Consider the following 12,392-nt stretch of genomic DNA (forward strand, 5'->3'; position numbering starts at 1 on the left):
TAGTTGAGCACCTGTTATATGCAGCATTGAATACTCTTGGCTGGCAGGAAGGAGCTCACAGTTTGGTGAGGGAGAGAAAACATGTAAAAAGCAAGACCATAGCCAGGTGAGGGTACAGGGTACCCTCTGTGGGTACAAGGGCACATAGAGGGGATCAGCGCCTCTTCTGTAAGTAGGTGTGGCCGCACAGGGGCAGGTTGTTAAGCTTATGCAATCTGTGGTGTCTCTTTAAGAAAAAAGAATGTACAATGAAGAATACTAAATAACCTACAGAGACTTGAAAGGAACCCATGCAGGTGTGGGACCCAAAGCATAAGCCTCATTAGCTTCTCTGTAGCCCTGCCTCCTTGGTCGGGGAAGGCTTCCTGGAGTAGGAGGTGACGTTGGACCTGGGTCCAGAGAGGAGAATCTATCAGCCATGTACCCTAGGTCCTGACCAGTATGAGGGAGTCAGGTCAGCAGATGCTTCCCAGGCATCTGTTCTTGGCAGGCAGTCCCTGCCCTCGAGAAACAAGGTGGATTTATGGGATCTTAAAGGCTTTTGGCAAAGGGTAGCATTTCTCTGAAAATGCTTCGTCCCTATTGGGAACAAAAGAGGCAGATGTAGTTCAGCAAGACCACAAGATGGGTCATGTGACAAGAATGTGTGTGTGTGTGTGTGTGTGTGTGTGTGTGTGTCTGGGTCCAGGGGTGTTTCCCTTGCCTTTGTCACCTTCCCTGCTGGGTCTGAGCCTTAGTGTGTTTATTTCTGTCTGCCTCTGTATGATTGATTCCCTCTGTGTCCCCCATCCAGATGTCCCACTCTGGCCACACGCGACTCGTGTGTTGATGTGTGTCTGGAAGGCCCTCGCCCTCTGCCCTTCTCGTGTGGTTGCACTGTGGACCCTGCCCTGTGTCCTGGCACCTCTTGTACATTCTCATGAACCAGAGGAATGAATGTGTCTCATGAGTGGGCCCAGCTGAGGGTCGTCTGTTTGTGGTTCTGTCCAGGAGAAGTTGGTGGAAGAGGAATAGCACAGTAGGCCTTGGGAAAGTCGTTTAGCCCCACAGAGCCTCAGTTTCCCCAGGTGAAAAGCGAGGATGATAACAGTGCTTGCCTCACCAAGTAGTTGAAAGGATCTAGTGGGGTAACGGATGAGACGTGTTCAGCTCACCACTCACAGCAGTTAGCTGCTACTGCCACTGCTGTATAGAAGCAGCATAGATTAGTCGCCCAAAGAACAGACTCTGAAGCCAGATTCCCTGTGTTCCGTTCCCAGCTCTGTACTTACCCTGTCAGCACTTGTTTCCCCATCTGTGAAATGGGCATGGTAACACCTACAGGATACAGTGGCTGGGAAACATTCGTAAAGTACCTGGCATGTAGTAAGCACCCCAGATCACTGGCTCTACTTCTACTATTGCGGCTGCTCCTGTTGTTATTGGCTAGCTGTGTCCTTGTGGAAGGGAGGGGTGGGAAAAGGGGACTGCTTTTCAGACCACCACACAAAGAAACCACAAATGACCCTTCTCCCAGCTCCTGGCAGCTTCAGATGTGGTGTACAGTTATAAAATTACAGTGTTCTTCATGAATCTCCAGCCACCACATCCTCTCCCGCTGCCTGAGGTGGCATCAACGGCCCCCCTCCCTTCCACCTCCCCTGTGGTCTTGCTTACTCTGAATCTCAGAGCAGTCAGGACAGGAGAAAGATGGGTCCAAGTTTCCTCCTGCTCTGGGCTGGGTACTTAGGACTGACAGCTGTGGAGCTTATCTCACAGATGAGGAAGCTGAGGCAATCCCAGTCACCAGTCTTTCAGCATCCACTGAGCCTATGGCTGAACCAGATGCACCCCACAGGGTGACTCTCCCAACCCCCACCCACAGCCATTTTCGAAGTAATATCAAATAATGGTCTAATTAGTAAAAAGGAAGGAAGGAGGGAGGGAGGGAGGGAGGAAGGAAGGAAGGAAGGAAGGAAGGAAGGAAGGAAGGCAGGCAGGCAGGCAGGCAGGCAGGCAAGCCCATTTATCCATTAAGACTCAGCTAGCCACAGCATTCTCTTGGCAGCACCTGCTGGTACCATTTTTACCAAAGGTGTTGAGCACCTGCTGTGGGCCAAGTACATACAGGAATAGGGAGGCCTTCACTGATAGGCTAAGGGGAAGTCAGATAAATTAGCTGGGGTAGGACAGTCGTTCAGTGCATGTTTGTTGTGCACCTACTGTGCACCATTCATGAAACACACAGAAGTGCATAGCAAGCAAATGATCCCCTCCCTCAAAGAACTTGTGTCTAATAGGGGACCTAATGCAGGAACATAAATAACTGCAGTCACAAAATGTAAACTGTGATGGGAGCCCCTTCCAGCAGGAGAGATGCAGAAGGCATCCTACAAGAGCTGGCACGTGTGTAGCCCTTGGGGGCAAGTGGAGGAAGGGGGTGGGCAGGAATTCTGGAATAGCCTTGGAGGAGGCACAGTGATGGGAAAGTGCAGAAGTGTGCGTGGGCCAGTGAGTCAGTGCTTTGGCTGCATGAGAAGGCCGATGAGGGCCGAGATGTGCAGGAATCACGAGGACAGAGTTCCTTGGCTTCGTGGGGGGGCCCCTTTGGACGTAGAGTCACAGAGCTCCAAGTTGGGAAGGGCCTTCAGAGGTTCTCTGACTCCCTTATTCTACAGATGAGGAAGCTGAGGCCCAGAGAGGAAAGGGCCCACCCAGGGTCACACAGCAAGCTGGTGGCAGAGGTGGGGCTGGAACTCAGGTCTGTACCACATTGAAGAGCTCTGCCTGATTAATTCAGCCCTGGCCTTTAGCTCAGACTGATTGTAGCAAAGACACTGCGCTGAGCAGTTCACCCACCTCATTCACAGACATCATCTTCTAGACTCTGGGAAGGTGAGGGCTGTTACCATCTTCATTTTACAAAGGAGGGAGCTGGCCAGGTTAAGTGACTGGCCTGGGGTCATTGGGCTGACAAGTGGCAGAACTGCCCTCAGGAGGTGAAATGTGTCCTTTAACACTGTCCTTTGCTGGGGCCCCAAAGGTGGCTGACATTCGAGGGTCAGTGGTCAGAGCGAGGCCCGGCCTGTGGCCCAGCCGTGTGGCTGCTGCTATGGGCCAGGACTCTTCCTCTGCTGTCTTGACTGGCACCCCAAGTTGCAGGAGGGTTAGTGATTATTTCCCAAAACGAGAACCTGAGAGACAATTGCTCTGGTGAGTTTGGGGCTCTGGCTTATGATTTTTCTCTCATATGTTACCTCTTTATATTAGTCTATCATTTTATGAGGCTTTTGCTTGTCTTCCACAAGTATTAATGTTGCTCCCCTGGACTTCTGAACCCCGTGGGTTATCTAAAAAGAGCGCCTTCATAGGTATGGCTATGTTCCCCTTTGCCTAGGGGGAAAAAGAGATGTTTGTTTGGAGCAGGAGGAGGTGAACTAGAATCAAGAACAAAATTTTTTGAAAATCCCTATAAAACTGCTTCAAACCCAATTAAAAAGACAGACAATAACAAATATTGATGAGGATGTTGAGAAATTGGAACCCTCATCATTGCAGTGGAAATGTGAAATGGTGCGACCAAAAATAGTCCAGCGGTCCCTCAAAATCTTAAACACAGAGTTACCATATGACCTAGCCGTTCTACTCATATAAATATATATATATATTTTTTCTTTTTTCAAGAGAAATGAAAACATACTTCCATACAAAAAACTTTTACCAGAGTGTTCACAGAGGCACTATTCATAATAGCCCAAAAGTAGAAGCAATCTAAATGTGTATCCACAGGTGAGGGGATAAACAGAACATAGTATAGACTTACAGTGGAATATTACTTGGCCATAAAAAGGAATGAAATACTGATACATGCTAAAGCACGGATGAACCTTGAAAACATTGTACTAAAGGAGCCATAAACAAAAGGATAAATATTGTAGGATTCCATTTATATGAAATGTCCAGAAAAAGATAAATCCATAGAAACAAAAAGTAAATTTAGTGGTTGCCTAGAATTAGGGGGCAGTCCTAGTGGTACAAGGTTTCTTTTGAGGTTGATGAAAATGTTCTAAAATTAAGTAGTGATGATGGTTGCAAGACTCTGTGGATACACTAAAAAGCACTGAATTATACACTTACTTAAAAGGGTAAATTTTATGATATGTGAATTATATCTCAATAAAGTTATTACAACAAGAAAACAAATTCCTATAAAACCATTGATGCTGTGTTTCAAGAAGAGGGGTGGGGATGTCATAGGACAGAGAGCAAGGATGTACTTCTGTTTTTACTTAGTGAAAAATGGAAATTGAATTTTTTAAAAAGCCTCTCCTTCAATCATGTTTCTGGGAACCATTACAAGCGCTATCCCTTGGCTGACCCTGGGTGTAAGATGCATTCCCTCCAAGAGGGAACAAAGCAGAGATTCACTCCAGGGGTGAGGAGACAGGCAGGCAGCTGCTTTCAGGCTGTGGGGTGCACACGGTCTGGTCTCAGCACACTTCACATGCCTGGGTGTTTTGTTCTCCACCTCCATTTTACAGGTGTGAAAACTGAGGCCCACCTTGACAGTCGTGTAGCCCAGATCATGCATTGGGTTAGTGGTGAATCCAGGACCCCTGGGGCTCTGACCCCCATCTTAAGCCATTTCCACCATATTCAGTCGAAGTTTCCTAGTTATAGTGCAGATGATGCCTGTGTCTGTGGAAGTCTCAGTGTTCCTTTGAGGAAGGGGGACATGGGAGGGGTCAGCTCTGAGTGACAAGGAAGTCTCAGAGCAGAAAGTAGCACCTGGGGAAGGTCTAGAGGGATTGTTTGAATGAACTGTGAAGGTGCCTGGGGGTGAGAGGGTGTAGAGAGTAGGCAGGGGGCAGGATTGAATGTCTGAGGGTTTGGAAATCCCTGGTTGTGCAGCCAGCCCTCCTCTCCCTCCACTTCCAAGCTATTCCAGCTGCTCCGCTAATTAGGGTAGTCATCCTGTCTCCTCCGTCTCCAACTTTCCAGCTCCCAGAGAGCAACCCTGAAGCCCCCTGCCCCTCCTGGCTGAGCTGGCGAACTTCAGAAAGGTCCCAGCCTATGTCACAGGAGCCAAAGGCTGTTACGTCTGCAGTCTGGCCTCCTTCACACATATCATTGCACCAACAAAGATGGAGTTTGGGGCCAGAGTGCCCACTGACCGATTCCCAGTGAGGCCAGCGTTCCTTTTTTATGAGTTATTAGGCCATTTTGGCTGTGCTTAGGGTTATGGTTCCCGGCGACTGTCACATAGAATGGGATTTAATGGGCAGCCCTGGGCTGGGTTACAAACTGTTCGTCCCCCCACGTGGATGCACATGTCCTTTTACGACTCTAGGCTGCTGGAAAGGACTGTGCTCATTTGGAGGGTCATTTAAGGTAATGAGCTCTGGGCAGCTTTAATTTATGTTCCCTTTAAAACACAAGTCGACTCAGAGGGAGGACACAGCTCTGTGGAGACTAGTCTGGGGGTTTAGAACTTGGCCCTTTTGCAGGCTGGCCAGAAAGGACCTACTGCGTGCCAGGCAGTGACCACTTTCTCCATTATGTTCTCATTTCATCCCACATGAACCTACATACTCATCCCCACATCACAGATGGGAAACAGAGAGATTGGGTGACTTGCCTAAAGTCACACAGTGACTCTCCTCTTATCTGATGCCAAAGTTCCAGGCCACTTGGTCTCTAAACTTACAGTCCTGACTGCCTGGCCCTTTTGCTGATTTTTCCGGGCATGTGTCATCTCCCTTGATTTACAGATTTAAAAACAAACACGCAAAAAGCTGAGGCATGGAAAGGTTAAGTAGCTTGTTTGAAGTGATAGAGCTGGGATTTAAACCAAGCAGCCTGACTTCTGAGCGCACCCTCTTAACTAGATATAGGCCAGAGATAGTACTTTAGTCATCTTTGAGTCTTCCCTGTGTTATTAGCTCCTTGAAGTACATGCTAATCCCTGTATGTTGAGTAAGTGAGTAAGGGATGATTGGATAGCTGGATAGAAGGATGACCAGATGGGCGGGTGGACAAATGGACACATGGATGGATGGCTAAAGTGGGTAGGTAGTTGGATAGACGGATGGGTGGGTGGAGGGATGGATAGGTGAATGGGTGAGTAGATGAAAAAGTATATAGATGAGTGGGTGGTGGGTTAGAAGGCTTTCTCATATGTAATATATTGTTATGGTCAAATAAGCTATCTGGAGACAACATCTCAGCTATAATGGACATTTTCCATAGAACAAAGGCAATGTCTGTTCACCACTATCCTACCAGTACCTACAGTTCAGAGTCTGAAACACAGAGGATTCTTAATAGATTTTTTTTGAATGACTGAAAAACCAAACAGACAGGAACCATGCAACTAAAAATACAGAGCCTTGCAGTGTTCCCTTCTATGCAAAGGACCCATCTCAGAAGTTTATGTTGACAGACCGGGGAAATGAATGAGATGTATCAGGGTTCCCAATCTGTTTCCCCAAGGAAAGAAGTGGTTACTCACACAGGACACAAGTTCTGCTAGAGCCTGGTGGAGCATTTGAGTGTAAGTTGTCAAAACATTTCTCAGAGCTGTTTTCTTCCCTGTATTTGAAGATCAGCCTGGTAGCAAATATGAAGGGTCTGTAGGGGCAGCTGTGTTGACACTTGTGGTCTTAGAATATTTTTATTTGCTTATTAAATGAATGACTTCTGTCCAAGATCAGGTCTGTCACTACAACTTTCATTAAATCTGCAAAGGCATTGGATTATACTTGTTCTTTTTTGTTGTGAAAGTATATTTTTAATGGCAGTTCATCTCCATTCATTGCGCTCACAATCCCTAAATGAGGCAGCGAAATAAACAAGCCAGAAATACCATTATAGAACCCAAACCTTTGTCTCCTGACTTCTGTTCTAGATCTTTCTTGAAAACAGAAGTCAGAAGAAGAAGTAGAATAAAAGATCATGGGCCACATTTCCAGCCAAAGCTTGAGGTTGGTTGCAGTTGGATGGTTGATGGGTCAAAGGTAACTGTGTTTATCAATGTGAGGCCTGTGGGTCTCTGATGGTGAGCAACATAATGTTAATCAAACTGTTATAGATTAATAATTGTATGGTTTATTTTAAAGTTAGAGGTGGCTCAGTCAGCTGAGTGTCCTACTCTTGATTTCAGTTCATTTCAGCTCAGGTCATGATCCCGGGATCATGGGATGGAGCCCCCTGTGTCAGGCTCCGCCCTGGGCTTGGAGCCTGCTGGGATTTTCTCTCCCTCTGCTCCTACCCATGTGCGTGCTCTCTCTCTTTAAAAAAAAAATTTTTTTTTTTTTTTTTTTTTTAGGAAAAAGAGGAGGGGTGCATGGGTGGCTCAGTCAGTTAAGTTAAGCATTCAGCTTCAGCTCAGGTCATGATCTCACAGTTCGTGGGTTCGAGCCCTGCATCAGGCTCTGTGCTGACACCTCAGAGCCTGGAGTCTGCTTCGGATTCTGTGTCTCTCTCTCTGTCCCTCTCCCGCTTACACTCTGTCTCTCTTTCTCTCTCTCTGTCAAAAGTAAATCAACATTAAAAAAAGAAGAAGAAAAGAAAAGATTAGAGGAATGCACACTGTCATTTCATGGGTGTTATCACTTGAGATGAGGTCAGAGTGTTAGCAAATGTTAAAAATGAGTTGACTTAAAGACAACAGTAGGTAAATCATAGAATAACTGTATGCAGCTAGAGCTGAGCTGGTAATGGAGAGAGCTCCCGTTTAGTAAGTTATTATGTGTTGGGCATGGTTCTAATTGTTTTACATTATGTAACTCATTGAATCCTCCAGGCAGCTCAGTGAATTAGGCAACCCTGAGGCTTGGTGAAGTTATACAACAGCCACTACGGGGCCAAGATGGAATTTGAACACAGGCAGTCTGACTCAAGAGTATGAGTTCTAATCTCTGCATGCTACCACCTCTCAAACAGAAAATAAAAGAATAGCACAGACAACAAAAACAAAGCCCCCTTTCACCCTGATAATCTGAGGCCCAGCTCCGTACATCAGTGCACTATGGAAACCCAACTAGGCCTCTGTTGTCACATCTCTAAAATGGGATCAAGCGTAGGGACAGGCATCCTTAGAGGCAATGTGTATTGGCCTAGATTTGCCATGTGACCTTGAGTCAGTCTCTCCCTCTCTCTGGGGGTTTGACTTGCATGGCTGTCTCCCCAGCGTCACTCATGGCTCTGTCCTGTGGAATCCAGCCCTCTGCTTGGCCTGAGGTAGTATCCAATGTTGGGAAGACTTCATGGCAGCATTAAGCCCCAAGGACACCCACTTTTTTTACATCCCAAATTGAGCAGAGCCTTGCCCGACAGCCTGAACAATTCGAGCAAGAGGGTAACATGATCAGATTGGGTTTTGAGGAGGCCCCTCTGGCTGCTGGGTAGGGAAGATTGAAGCCAGCCAGGGTGGAATGGGAGAGGGTAGGAAAGCAGTGGTCACTGGCGTCCAGGCAGGAGATGCTTGGTCCACAGAGCTATGTGGAGTAGGGGAAGACTAAAGGTAAATTCCAGGAGAGGTGTCGTGTTCAAATAGTGGCTGGCTATGTGAGGAGATGCTGAGATTTCCAGCTTGCTGCCTGGGACCATGATGGCACCCTTCATCCGTGGGAGGCATGGCTGAGAATCCTTTCTTCCTTCACAGTGCATGAGGAAGTACGGTTCAGGGACACGTTTAACTGGGTAACTGCTCCATCCCTCATCACTGCTGGTTATCCTCCACAGAGCATAATGGGCTCCTGCTGGGGCCTAATGTGGCTATCCTCTTATAGGGGTGCAAGGCTCCATTCCTTGTCTGAGGGTGCAAATTGACACAGGAGGCTCTGGGGTCAGGGAAAGGGAGCCAGGGCTCTAGGAGACTGGCCCATGCAGTCACTTTCCTGAAGGAGGTTCTGTGGTCTCTAAAGCAAGTGTGGTGTTCCTCTGACTCCCAGTGGCCTCTGGTGGTGTGGGAAGGGGCAGTGAAGAAGGTGTAGGGTGGTCTTAGGAAGGGAGGTGCTCACGTGCCTTTTTACACCTTGGCGGACTAGGACTTGTTGCAAAATCCATTGTTTGCTCCATTAGTTTGAAAGAAGAGGACAACAAAGTCAATTCTGAAAAAAGAAGAAAGAGGTCTGACCATAAGGGTAGCCAGTGGGACAGTAGAATAAGTTATGACTCAGCCCCAGTCAGGACTTAGTTTGTGCATCTGTACACAAGGACATAGCTACAGATGGTGGCACACACACATTATGTCAGCAAAAGCCCAGGCAGGAACAGGCCACCTTGTCTCTGATCTATCTGGCTTCATGGCTCCAGTGTGGACCAAGGGATGCCTATCTTGCTCTTGACAGAGCCCCTTGTTGCTTAGGCTCCAGGTATCCCTGGTTCTGGTTCCTGCAGTAGTGGAGAAAGAGCTCCAAAGATGGCCCCTAGTTGTACCGTAGCCTAAGGCTCAGTTTCTCTTGTCCTGGTGTCCCCTACCCTGGCCATGCTTCTCCCTGCCTGGACGAGAGGTAGGAACAGTGTCCCTGACCACATGAAGCATGGGCTAGCCTTGGCCCAGCCACTCCAGCAAGTGGATGCTTCCTCTTTTCTCCCAATTCATTCATCCATCCATCCATTGATCATTCTAGCACCTCATTGTGGCATTCCCAGAGAGCGGAAATAAAGATTTGATAAGAATTTAACAAGACCAAATACCTGGATTTTGAGTATGAGGAGAAAATTCTTGAGAAGTTTTCTGGGACCTCATTGCCAGTGGCAGGAAAGAGCCATTGTAAGTTTTCAAGTAGGAGATGGACATGGCCCAATGTTGTACAGCAATCACTCTGCTGGGTGGAGAGGGAGGCCCAGAGCAGGGAGCAGAGCAAGGAGGTGGTTGTAATGGGGTTAGAGCCTCCTCTGTGGAGATAGTTTCAAAGTCAGAGAAAGGAGGGTTCTTCTACTCCAGGTTGGTTTGTGACAGGCCAAGCTCTTTGCTGCCTCAGTGCCTTTACACATGCTGCTTCTCCTGGAAACTTCCCTGTGCTCTCACAGAGCTCCTTTTTCTCTTACAGACTCAGAGCAGCCCTCCCTGACATATCTAAACAGTTCCCCCTTGTTACTCCCTATGAAAGCACCTCCTTCTTCTCCCTTCACTTACAATTTATGATCGTATATTCATTGTTCCTTTTTTGAGACAGAGACCATATCTGCTTTATTTACCACTGTTTTACTCACTGCCTAGCTCTGTGCCTGGCATAAAGCAGGCAATCAAAAACATTTATTGAATAAATGTATTTAATCAATGGCAATGCTTATGTAATAGTCATAGTTACGTATATATGAGATTGTTAATCTCACCGGTGTAAGTTTTCTAAGCATTGATCCTCATAGCATCAGCCAAGAAAATGAAATAGGAATCATTATCTCCCTAGGTGGAAACTGACTTGTGTGCTGTTCATGATCTAGCTGATGGCAACACAGGGACCAGAGTCCACAATACACATCCCAAACTGTACTCCATCACTTATTCAGGCCCAGAGGACATGACCACCTTGGGAATGGCCCCTGCTGCCTGACCATGCCTGTCCAGACTGCCAGTCCAATCAGATTAACATCTCTTGACATCATAGTAATTATTTGTACCCTCCTTCAGCATCACAGCCTGCCTTGTATCTAACAGAGAGACAAGTCTATCTTAGACATCATGTGTAGAGGCACTTAGGTAGCAAAAGAGTGTGGCATATTCAGGGAACTCCAAGGAGGCCAGGATGGCTGGAGTGGGAGCAGGTAGAGAGGTTTGTGCCTGTGTCTTATTCAGTTCTGGGTCCCCATGGAGGGCAGAAATGGAGCTTTGCACCCAGAGCACTTGTTAATGGTTTGTGGCATTAATAGGGCCTCGGGTGTGTTCACTTTGCCTGTGCTGGACAGGGAACTCTAACCCTCTCTCTCCTGTGCTCTGACCCCAGCGCCTACACAGAGCCCTATAAGGTCTGTCCCATCTCGGCAGCGGCCCCCAAAGAGGACCTCTCATCGGATGAAGAGCAGGGAAGCTCAGAGGAGGAGGACAGTGCTCCAAGAGACCCCAGCCTCACCCACAAGGTAGGGCGCCCTGCCCTGGATGAGGGGCAGATGGGTTGTGGGGGATCAGAGGTGTGAAGGCTGAGAAAGTACGGTGAAGCATACACTGCACCCCCTCTTGGTGAGAAGGGAGCTGTTTGCAAGTCGCTGGCCCCAAGTTGGATACAGAGGAAGAGTCACTGCGCAGCTGGGGCTGCAGCTTTAAGACACGTGGCAGACATGGGGTTCTGCATTGGTGATGCCAGGGTGACAGCTCCTACGGGCTTCTTGGGTCTGAGGAATTTTGGGGTTCCAAGAGCCCTTGTGAATGAAGTGAAATAGAGCTGCATGATTGGAATCAAGACAGACCTGGATTCTAATGACCTCAGACCTCTGGGCCTCAGTTTCCTCGCTGTGAAGTGGGAATCTTGAGGATGAGTTAAGGGAAGTGTGTGAGTTTCCTTAACTGAAGACAGTTTTGGACTGAAAGCTGGTTTCCCGTACTCTGCAGTGGTGCTTTGAGGGGATGGGGCTGAGAGAAGGGCTCTTGCTTGTCTGGACACAGACGGTGAGTTGAGGCCCTGCCTGGGACAAGAACCAAGTCAGAGTGGAGGTCCAGACCTCTTAGTGGGCATTGGGCATTGGTGGCTGGTGGTAATTATATGTGCTCGCCACAGGGTGCTCGGGTCCTGTGCTTCACTTCCATTCGCTGGCATGATGTCAGTCCTTCCACACAGCACGTCTGGGAGCTAGGGTTTGCTTCCCTTGTTTTTTATTTGCAGAAACAGAGACGTGAAGAACTTGTCCAGGGTCACACGGCTGTTATTCCATGCCATCCAGGAAGTACCACACGGTGCTGGGGGCTGGGAATTCAGACCAAGAGAGACACCCACCCAGCTGCAGGGAGACAGGCGAGGAAGGTTGAGGCCAGCTTGACATTTCCCCCACTGCATGCCCCGGGCCCCGCTTGTCTGCAGAGGCGTAGCTGGGGAGGCTGAGGAGCATCACCTCCTGCCTCACAAGCCGCCTTCAGACACCTTGCCCCGTGCCTGTGTCCCTGTCTTTGTCAACCTCTCCTCCCACAGCCAGGGTAGGTGTATCACGTCGACTAAAGACTGCTCCCATGGAAGTGCCCCCCAGAGTGCCTGGCACTTACCAAGCCTTGTGTATAAATGGTCATGACTTCATTTTGTTTTCATCTCGTTGATTTCTTCTAACACCTCATTTATCTCTCTGCGCAGGGTTTTCATCAAGTTACCTTCCCAGGGCTGTGGGAGTGTTGAAGGGGGTTTTCCCACCTGGCTCTTCCTCAGTCCTTCCTGCTTTGGCTTCTGACCCTTCCTCCCCCTCTCTGGGTAGAGTGCACTGTC

The 12,392-nt window shown here is 48.2% G+C and overlaps 1 protein-coding gene across 3 annotated transcripts in view; it reads left to right on the top strand.

Moving 5' to 3' along the window:
* Nucleotides 1–12,392, top strand: part of FGD5 (FYVE, RhoGEF and PH domain containing 5) — a 123,580-nt gene that overhangs the window by 41,953 nt on the left and 69,235 nt on the right. For all 3 annotated transcript variants that reach the window (XM_086697347.1, XM_086697346.1, XM_025922136.2), the window contains exon 3: nt 10,932–11,064. In XM_086697347.1, coding sequence (XP_086553473.1) covers nt 10,932–11,064 — 133 coding nt within the window. The remainder of the gene's footprint in view (nt 1–10,931; nt 11,065–12,392) is intronic.

This window comes from Puma concolor, chromosome A2 (genome assembly GCF_028749965.1).
Source record: "Puma concolor isolate L17-30 chromosome A2, mPumCon1.1.hap2, whole genome shotgun sequence".
NCBI classification, from domain to species: Eukaryota; Metazoa; Chordata; class Mammalia; order Carnivora; family Felidae; genus Puma; species Puma concolor.